This window comes from Strongylocentrotus purpuratus, unplaced genomic scaffold (genome assembly GCF_000002235.5).
Source record: "Strongylocentrotus purpuratus isolate Spur 01 unplaced genomic scaffold, Spur_5.0 spur5_scaffold_8, whole genome shotgun sequence".
Classification (NCBI taxonomy): domain Eukaryota; kingdom Metazoa; phylum Echinodermata; class Echinoidea; order Camarodonta; family Strongylocentrotidae; genus Strongylocentrotus; species Strongylocentrotus purpuratus.
Genome location: NW_022145614.1, coordinates 4,543,218 through 4,554,241, shown reverse-complemented (window position 1 = coordinate 4,554,241; position 11,024 = coordinate 4,543,218). Strand labels below are relative to the sequence as shown.

General features: G+C 36.0%; 1 protein-coding gene across 1 annotated transcript; it reads left to right on the top strand.

Moving 5' to 3' along the window:
* The first annotated feature begins 627 nt into the window (after positions 1 to 627).
* On the top strand, positions 628 to 10,154 carry LOC105447297 (beta-1,4-galactosyltransferase 6-like). The gene is made up of 8 exons (XM_030975091.1): positions 628 to 788; positions 1,441 to 1,548; positions 3,407 to 3,439; positions 3,986 to 4,272; positions 5,253 to 5,369; positions 6,000 to 6,190; positions 7,234 to 7,455; positions 9,576 to 10,154. Exons 1-8 carry the CDS (start codon positions 653 to 655, stop codon positions 9,757 to 9,759), a joined length of 1,278 nt encoding a protein of 425 aa, XP_030830951.1. The 5' UTR covers positions 628 to 652; the 3' UTR covers positions 9,760 to 10,154.
* Positions 10,155 to 11,024: the final 870 nt, after the last annotated feature.

The window sequence follows — 11,024 nt, the reverse complement described above, 5'->3', positions numbered from 1 at the left end:
TTATTTTAAACCTTTTTGAAGCTATAAGTCCTGCAACCTGTGAATGAAATATTAATGATAATGTCAAATACATACATGTATGTAAACAATATCACTGGTAGCTGGAAATCCCCACCTCATCCCTTCATAATTATCCCGGACGAAACTTGTTTTATTTGTTATACTTATTGCTTTAAATTCCAATGCACATGTTCGCATAGCGATTGTTTTATTTTGATTTTACTTAATCATTTATTTTATTTTATCATTTCTTTATTTTTATCATTTTTTTTTTGGGGGGGTGGGATGGTTTAGGCATGATAATCGTCCAGTTATTTCTATTATCATCAATTTGGCCTGAAACCAGATTATTTGCCTCGACGGGTGGGATGACGAAATGAAGTGGAATTCTCGGGGCGTAAAAAGGAAACATTAAACTAAAATGCACCAATTATCTTGTATTATGAAAGTGGATTAGCAAGCGTATAGGAAACACGTTAAATTTGAAATCGTTTTGACTTTTTCTACCTCATTCACTACCTCTCTATAAGTCAAAGCTACTTTCATTTCCCTGAATCCGTTCCCTCTCTACATTTTGAAAACTAAGTTCTTGATTTATTTTGGTTACCAGTATATTTGCAGGGCTCTATCCTTTGTTGCTGGTGCAAGCAACATGAACACGAAGCTATTTCGGCTATTCATCGCCCTTTCAGTCGTCGTCGTCGTCGCTTTGTACTACTCGATGATGAGCTCTGACTATGACGACGTGAATGTTCACATCGAAGAAACACCCTTAGTCGTATTAAATGGTAAGTATATCATTGACGGTCAGCCATGCACAAAGAAGACGAAAGACTTGATGCATGGCTGATCGTCTACGAAACGGAGTTAAGTCTTTTCTCAACTCTGTTTATTATTGATACGGCAGGCAGTCAGTGAAAACGAATTAGTTTAATCAAAATATGGAAATGCAAGCATTAATTTAAACAAACAGAACCCCCCCCCCTCAATTTTTTTTAAATTAAAAAATGTGCTTACCCCCCCCCCCCGCTTATTCAGCGGCTGGCTGAGTCGTTGCAAAATTCAAATTTAAACCCCCCCCCCCCTCGAAAAAATCCTGCGTACGCCCCTGGTGCCAAGTGCAGATAAACATATTGTGTTTGGTCAAGTCTTCACACGACCCCACACATATTCGTCATCTTTGCATAACAAAATTAAAAGAGTATTATTATTATTATCATTATTTTTAAAATAAATATTACTATTATTGTAATTATTTTTTATCATTAATATTATTACTGTTTTATCATTGTTTAATATTACTATTCCAATTACTCTCCTTATTGTTGTGATTATCATCATCATCATCATCATCATCATCATCCTCATCATCATCAGCATCTCAGCCATCTTCATCATTATTTATTATTTTTTGTAACTAAATAATTGTCTTACTTGCAGATTCAGAGCTACGTCGACTGAAGGAAGAACGAGCTCTCCCACAGAACGTCATCCCAAACCTCCATTCCCTTCTACGTATTAAATTCGTGCACATGGTATCCAGTCAAGGTATGTATTACCTAGCCCAGTCTTATAAAGAGTTACGATTGATCCAAATCAATCGCAGGTTTGCAGTCTCATATCTTTTATAGTTGCAATTTATCGAAACCCTTCCCAGGTCTCATGTATAAGACAATACAACCAGTGCAACCAATTTCCTCTGGAAGGGTCTACTTTCAGTTCACACCCAATATATTTTCCTTTGATTATCAGATGAAGGTATCCCATAGGGAGTCGCCCTGTTCCGCACCTGAGCGACTTAGTATTAGGTATCATAAGAGCGGGTTTGTCAGAATGGTGCCGAATAAGAAAGGATAGGATTTGGTCACCTGGCATGATACTATAAAAATTAATCAAACAAAATAGTAATGAAGGACCCCGACAAAACAGAAAGGAATACTCAAAAGAAAAAAATATGAAAAAAGAGAGAGGTGAATTATTTTTTATAATAAAAGTTCCTACTAAAAAGTAAAATAAAATATTGGTGATAATAGTCAAATTTGACTGATTGCCATTCAACGCTGAACTCACCAACATCAACAACGTCCTCGAGATTTTAGTTTCATTGTCAGTTTTGCTATCTACTTCTTTTATTTAATTTATCAAAACATATATATATATATATATATATATACACATACATATATATTACCACACGTGAAGTATATTCACCAAGTTTATTCATAGACCAACACGCTCGTGACCGTATATATCCAGAAGAACATTATTATCTGCTTCTTTTGTTTCAGTTATCAAAACACATACAAACATAAACACATAATTTGACCACACATGAAGTATATATACCCATACAAAGAATATACAAAATATACAGACGGCACACTCGTAGAGGGCAGTTCATGTCCTAACCTAGAAATATAGAATAATAATAATTTTAACAAAACGGTGCTTATAAAGCGCTTTCCACCAACAATTATAATTTAAGCCTACTCAATTTTTTCGAGAACATTGTATCTACAACCGCCCTTCATCTTTCAAGCTTCATCCAAGTCTCAAGAATATTGTTTTAATTATTAATGAGAGCGTATGGTTTACAATCAACGAGACATCTAAAACAGCAAGAGAGCTGTCCAAGGGTCACTTCATCCTATGATACGAGTCACAAGATTCCGTCATGCCCATGAATAGCCTTGAATCATCCCTTTCAGTTCCTATCTGAAAACAAAATTGATATTTCCCCGTGAAATTATTTGTCTTAGAATACAAGAGTAAGTGTTCTTCACAGTAATTTTACTTTAACTTAATTTGTTTGAAAAAACTTAGGACATAGTAAAACAAATAAGAGGTATTATGTACTACTATCTTAGCAAAAATGTTGCAGATTATAACCATCATTGGCTCCAAACCAAGTCCCGTATTTACAACTCAAAGAGAGTTCGGTAGTAGAACATCTAATTTGTAAAATAAGGTTCTTTAGCACCTTTCCTCAATATCACGGTGCAGTCCAGAATAATCAAGAGAATCTCTATACCTGTGGAGGTGTCGTGGTATAGGGGTTCACTCACTTGACTCTCGGTCCAAGGGTTGAGAGTTCGAATCCCGGCCCGGCACTAACGTCCTTTGGCAAGACATTTACCCACATAAGTATGATATAAATGATTATGCAGAGAACCTGGGAGGCAAGTCTGGTAAGGGTTTGGGACCCTTTTCGAATGAATATACTGTCCAGAAGAGAGTGAAATACATATATCGTGTAAAATGAAGAATATTGCTGCTTTTATTATGGGCAAACGGGACTGACAGAATCAGAATGTCTAAAAAAAGAAATATCGCCCAGTGACTCATTAAAATCTTGTTCTGTTAGTCATTTTATCTGTTTTTCTTTTCTATTCATCACAACATAAAGAGTGCACGTTCCCAACCAACAAAAGTTCAAGTGGTAAGAATAGAAAACGTTAACATAATACTGGTCTACATGTGTGGGTGTGTGTGCGTGAGTGCGTGTGTGTGTGTTCGTGCGTGCGTGCGTGCGTGCGTGCATGTGTGTGTGTGTGTGTGTGTCTACTCCAGTCTCTTTATCTGTGTCTGTGTCTTTAGTTGAGTTCTTGTTTCAGATCGCAAACGCCTTCAAAGTGCATGGTTATTGCTCTTATTCTTATTTATGACATTTCCAGTGCCCTTTTAGAATTTGAAATGGCTTTTAAAGGTAATTGAGACCCCCAAATGTGTGAAAATTAGCCAATATGACCATACCAATTCAGCTCCACCTAAAAAAAAATACTGTGACCGTTAATGAATGAATGAATAATAATAACAGTTAACGGGCCGGCTGGCTGCGCGTATTATAACCCACACGAAAAAAAAAAAAAAAAAAGCCAACATCTTTTTTTTTATTAACTTATTGACTGGACACACTTTCTAAATATTATTTGTCTTCAACTTATTTTCTTATTTTCCTCTTCATCTATAAATTCCTGTGTCTCAGCTACCCACTACATCGCCAATATCACGGAATCTGATTTCCTAACGACAGAGAAGACAGTTTTCAAGAACCTTGCAGAGAAGGCCCGAAATGTCACGCACCAAGCCGATGAGCAATTGAAAGAGATCCTGAAGGTTCATGGAATGGACGCCAACAAGTATCTTTACAATCGAAACCGTATAGTAGATCTGGAGCAGGCTGTAAAGAATGGAATGGGGATAAAGATTGGCTCTTATCTGTACTTTCCTGGAGGGCACTGGGTCCCACTGAACTGCAAAGCCAAATGGAAGGTTTGTACTCTTTAAGGGGTTAATGGTTACACTGGATATTATATGGAAAGTCTGCATTCTAGTGAATCCAACAGTAGGCATCAAGTCAGACGAGTCCTACAAAACGTAGCTGATGTAGCCAGCGTTATAAATTATTGAAAATGTATTGCATTGTCTTTGTTTTTGTTTTTATTTGTGGGAACTGCCCCCTACCACAGCTCCCGCTGCGTAAAGTCATGGTTCGGTGACAAAGCAATGGCCCCGTAACCCGCCCCCCTCCCCACTCAGTGTTATTTAGGGTACGCATATGCGCGTTCCCTCCTTTTGAAAACACCCCCTAAGTCCGGTGTGTTAAGCCAATTTTGTGTATGTATGCGTGAAAAGTACCCCTTTACCGGACATTTTGGTAACACGCATGCGGTTATTCCGACCCCGGAGTGGGAGGGGGGCGGGCCTCGTAACTGTGAGGCCCCAGGATCACAACCGTTTCGATGTGCTATATTAGTGCCCTTTTGTGGGGCATTAATCCTCATTACTGTCATTTATGACTTAAGGGCGTAGGTCCCCTAGTTGATAAGCATAGTAGCATAAACAAGCTTCAGCAGTCACGCAAAACAAACACTGGCAAATTATTATTCAATAAAATCTGAGAATGTATACTGTCATCTAGATCTATCAGGAACTATATGAGCGACAGTGTACTATTTAACCGTTGAGTAAAATATGAAAGTGGAAGGAAGTGGTAGAAAGTGGTAGAATGGCTCATACATCTATATTGATTTCGGAGACACATCAGGAATTTCCGGTCATGACTATTCTTGGACTTCCTAAAAGAGTACTCACGTCTTTCTGTATATTCGTTTTCTAAATGCATTAAACGCAAATTGGGAAGTGCCAACATAACCTTCTAGTTTCATGTTTTTAGCCATAAATTGCATCGGTGTTGGTAACATCGTACTTTAAATAGATTTTTTTTTTTTTTAATTTGTTTTAATCAACAGGTAGCATTGATCATTCCTTACCGGAATCGGAGTTATAACCTCAATATCCTTCTGAGGAACTTAATACCCTTCTTACGAAGTCAAGATTTGGAGTTTCAAATTTTTATCGCGGAACAGGTACATTCAAAGATAATTATTCAAATGAAGAAAAGAAATATTTTCATAAGTGTCATAACTTTATAAGATGCTCAGATATCTGAATCACATGAGTTAATTAAATGGAATTTCTTATTTGTTTGTATTCAGCACAAGTGTTGAATCGACGTCAAATGGGGCTGAGGAATGACGGCATCTCCAAAATGAAGCAAATTTGGATATAATAATCATGACTTTAAAGATAATTGGTTGTATTCAGCAACACGAAAATGTTGTGGAGATCAGAGTTATCCTTCGGTGACTTTTAAGTATTGAATTATGTTTAGTTTGTTAACTTCTATATATCAAAATCCTCTAGTACCATCATGCATAATATTAGCACACTATATAAGTATGGTAAATTCTTCACCAACATTGGATAAAAACGAACACGCCACATTATTTTGTTGGAGAAAATTCAACTCAATATGTAATGTATAAATATACCTCAAAATGGGGGGAAATGTACCCAATATAGGGTACAATTTTAATCTGGCTAAAAAAATTCCTCAACAAACGCACATGTTTTCTTTTACATAACCTTTGAGAGTGTATCGTTGCTGCCATGACGTTTAATCATCAATATTTCTTTTTACCATCATGAATATTTAGGGTTTCTCTGAAATAATGAACCGAGGTCTAATGAAGAATATAGGCTATCAGATGGCCAAGTTGAGTGGAACAATCTGGGACTGCTACGTGTTTCATGACGTCGACTATGTTCCCATTAATTCTACGAACTACTACGGGTGTGATGACTACCCCAAACACTATGCCACCAAGCTTGAAGAATTCAACTATAGGTAAGAATTTACACTAAAGAGAAATACAGTAACATTAATTTCGACAGGATTAATATGATGCAGTTCCTTTTGTCAAAAATGAAGGGAACAAAATTCAGAACACCAAGAACTGCCATCTATTTATCGGTTTAGTGTTTACAATGTATATGTTACATTAATAATGTTATCGTGAACAGTCTTTCACAAGACCTAATTTTTAGTATTAGATTATTCAGCAGTAAGTATCAACAAAAAACACACGCTTCGAAACAGCCTCCAAAATTATAATTTCATGATATATGCATGATTTTGTTCTTATGAAATTTTGGGGTGAGGCTCTATTCAATCGGATATAGCGCTAAAGGTATACTTATTATAGGGGGACATTCTGCGCTTTAGTGATGTCAATCAGTCACTCGATAGTTTCTGACAGTGAAATCTAGAAGGTAAACGGGTTTCCTATAGCATCAGGTTTAAATTTCACAGATAGGACATACATGACATATTCATAATTCCTGCAAAGTTCTACAGAATTTGATGTTGGCTGCTAAAGGGACATAGCATCTTTAATACAGCCTGACCCATAATTTCATGAGAAAAATTCATGCAGATTCGTGCGTTTCGATTCCCGCCGTGGCTTTAATGTTCTTTGGCAAGGCATTAATCTACATTATTTATTTTGCCACTCTACACCCAGTGACCCAGGTATTAAATGGGAATTCCTTGAATGCTGTGAACACTGACAGGTAGCCTGTGTAGCAAAGCCGGGGTTATTATGGTGGAGCGTCTCCAGTACCTTTCCCGGTGGATGTTCGCTTTAAATATCCAATATCGTAACTATTTAATTAAATTACAATTTTGGAGGTCATTTTCAAAGTGACTACCATTTTTTAATACACATGTAATTGTAACCCGCATTGTAAAAACGTTTATTCAACATTTTTATTTAAACGGTTTAATTAATGCTCCTCTTCTGCAAATATTATTGTAATAATTACTAAATAATTTTGTATCCTGCAATGCTATAGCATTAATTTCCTTTCATTTGTTTGTATTCTTTATAGCAACCCCTACATGCAAGATTTTGGAGGCGTCGTGGGATTAACTGGGGTGCAAATGGATAAGATTAACGGCTACTCTAACATGTACTGGGGATGGGGCGGCGAGGATGACGATTTGTATAATAGGGTAAAATTCAGCAGTTTAAAAGTCACCAAAGCAAAAGATGGATATTACCGTGATCTACCTCATCAGAAGAAAACGATAACAGAAAAATGTGAAAAAAGGTGAGTCCCAGTGTGTATAGATGCCGTGGTATAGTGGGTCGCTAAATTGACTTCAATCAAAAGGTTGAGGGTTCGAATACCAGCCCAGCACTACGTCCTTTGGCAACATATTAATCCATTCAAGTGTAAATGCATGTACTCGGTATGCCAGTGCGCTAAATGTTAGGCCACTCGACTATGACCGTGGAAACGATACTGTACATGATTGCTATAATTCATCATTGTCGTTATTGTCATTATCATTGAACAAAAACAAAACTTGCAGACGAAAAGAATCAAACATTCCAATTTCAATAGTATCATGATCGCAAAGACTTTCAAGAAATCAAGTCATCAAGCAGGGAGGTGATAGCTTAGGAAGGAGTGGAATCAAGCCGCTCTCCTTTGACCCCATGCATGCTCCAAGCCGCCGAAAAGTTATGCGCTAAATCTGCAACTGCTGACCAGGTGGTGAGATAAAAGAGTGCACGGAATATCAGGATTTAGAATTCCTACATCAGAAAATGGTATCCCAACAAATGTTCGCTGTCCTTTTCAATGGTTTCTCATCAATTGTTGAATGTGTAATAAGTAGAACAAGCGAGCACAATCTTTTGTAATTTCATCCTTTTCCGACTGCAAAAATACAAAAAAACACGCGAAAACACGCATTAGCAAAATTAAAGTTATCGAAGATTGTAAATCATGGATTAAAATGACGGGAGATTAAAACGTGCGAAAATAAGCGCATTATCCTAAAATATTGAGTTTTTGTCAGGATCTAATTTTTCTTTTACCAACTCTGACACACAAATTATAGAAAGGGCGGAGTACCAAATTTGAAAAATTGGTTGATGCATTATTCCCATTATTCCCAATACAATCCCCATTGGAGGGCTCCGTTGGAAAGCAGTTTCTTTTAACTGAATCGGACTACCCTCCACTGTTTTACCAATTGTAATAAATAAACATGAATAAATAAAATAAATAAATAAAGTTTATAATTTACACTGAAATTTTGCCGGTAATTTAATATTTTGTAATAAATGTGAAACTGGTGCCTGGCCTTCGAAGTTCCCCGTAGTGGAAGAGCGGCTCGCGCATATCTTTTTTTACACAACAGTACTGTTAAGCCATTTTTACGAAAAAGTTCCAAGAAGTGCTCTGGTGAAATAGTCTAAGTTGTCAGCGCACTATGTGCAAGCACGTACATTCAGGGAAGGGGAAATGATAGAAAGGGAAAAACAAGGATAGTGGAGAGGATATGGAGAAGTAAAAACAAGGAAAACATAAGGAAAGAGAAGAGAATAAGTCAAAGGAAGAACATAGAAATACATAATTTAAGAGCTAAGAGGATCATAATTATACTAAGGAAAAACAGGTAAATACATAAAGAAGGAGAAAGGAAATCTATTAGTTTAAAACAAAGAAATAGATGACGAAGGAGAAAAGGATAGATTGAGGGAAAAACAAAGAAATATGTAACGAAGGAGAAAAAAGATAGATTGAAGAAAAAAGAAGAAATACATGACAAAAGAGAAGAGGATAGATTGAAGGAGAACACATAAATACATAATGAAAGAGAAGAGAGGATAGATTTAACCCGAAACAAATAACGGGTATATGTACACTCGCTGTGTAACACTGCTAAGGGTAATGCTAGACTCTGTCTCTAGTCGTTTGTACAGTATATTTGACTGAAGTGGCTAAACAGTTGTGTAAAAAAATATGCGCGAGCTAAATAATATAATCTAATTCGTATTCTCATAAAAATATCCATTTTAATCTTGATTATTAGTCCAATATTTAATCATCATGTTGAATCTTCTTCCAAATTGAAGACTAAGTTACGTTATCATTCCATGTATAATTATATTTGTTTATAACAGAAACGTTTCAACATTAGTGCAAACGAAAATTAATTATTTATCCCATTACTATCCTGGTTAAATGATGGTATATTGAAGGAAGTTGAATAGCTAGTACTATTTGATGGCTCTATTTAGCGAGTGTGTTTTATTTGTCATGGTGAAATTCCATTTATCTTGTACATTTAGGTAATAAATTGATTAATGAATAAGTGAAAAAATAAACCCCCTCTCTCTCTCTCTCTTTCTCTCTCTCTCCCAACCTCTCTACAGAACCTGTCTTTATACCCATGCAACTATCCGGATGAAAACCGATGGAGTTTCAGCGATCCGTTATGAAAATTCCGCCAATATTTCTCTCTCGACATTATATACCAAAATAAGCGTTGATGTGGTCAAAGCAGGCTGGAATCACAACTTCAAAATATGTGGCATCTTACAACCGAAACGGCAATGAAAGCTCCATGCATTTTTTCACCAAACCGAAGGTGCCAACTCCTTAATGTTGTGGATAATGAATTTGAATGGGCAATAAGCAAGAATCCTTTCGAAACTAAATTCCAAATCTTAAGGGTATGTACATGACTGTAGATGCTGTGTTTTTCAAGCTTTCTTCAAGCTTTCTTCAAATGATTATATTTCTCATGCAAAGCATAATACAATAAGTATATAACAAAAATAAATACAGTGAAACGACAAATATATCAAATAGAAATAGCACGAGAAAAGAGGAACTAAATAGAAGCAGAGCTTGTTGAAGTGTTAGTTCATGAGATGCAGCTTTACATTATATCTTGAACAAACTATACTTAAAAAATCAATAAATAAAATAAATATGTACCAAAGAAATTAAAAAGAAAAGTAAAAATTGAGGAAAATAGTAGAAGGCAAAAAGAAAGAAAGATTAAAAAAAAAATAAAAAAATTAATGATTGCAAAAGCTCTAGAAAAAGGAGGTTATATCGGTAGAATTACGGAAAAGGGGATTGAGTCGAGAGTCAAACAAACCGAGATTCATGTATAGCGACGTATCAGTACCGGCGACGGCACGTATATTCTTGCATATATTGTGTTAAAAAATCAATTTCAACTTTTTTAAAAATGTGTATAGACCTTGACCGATACCTTGTTTAAGAGATGGATCTATATTTCCAAAATACTGGACCGGTGTAAATAATTGTTTGTTGTGCGAAAGCTGTTCTCATTCGAGGAGTGTGGAGTGTGGAAGTCTTTCTGTAGGTATTGTTTCAGTGAAACATGGGGTGCGTTTATTAAATCTTTTCTAGCCTATAAACAGTGTTTTCAAACGTGATTCGGGCAAATTTGCATGTAACATGCACTGATTTGCAGCAACGGTTGATAAACGCAAGCACGTTGTTAAGGTTCAACCTTTCAATGCTACCCGCTTATTGTTATGTGCATTAAAGAATTTTGTTAAATGCATTGGGTAGTAGGCTCCACTGCACTACATAGCTCAAACAAATGGGTGGGTGGGTTGCCTTACCTAGCAGTTTAGTGTAACTATCTGCACAGAAGTCATACAAATAGGACCTATGGGTTGAAGGTGATTAAAATTTAAAGTTTCATAGTTCAAAACATGGCATTAATAATAATAATAATAACAACATTTATAATGCGCACATATCCACCCCAAGAGATGCTCAAGGCGCCTAACAAGGTAAGTACATTGAACGAAAATAATTTAACATAATTAAATATAATT

Bases quoted from the DNA above. Each gene is read 5' to 3' on its own strand.
- LOC105447297 (XM_030975091.1), top strand. From the start codon at position 653: ATGAACACGAAGCTATTTCGGCTATTCATCGCCCTTTCAGTCGTCGTC. The intron at 789-1,440 runs GTAAGTATATCA...TCTTACTTGCAG, and splicing joins ACCCTTAGTCGTATTAAATG to ATTCAGAGCTACGTCGACTG. The intron at 5,370-5,999 runs GTACATTCAAAG...ATGAATATTTAG, and splicing joins AAATTTTTATCGCGGAACAG to GGTTTCTCTGAAATAATGAA.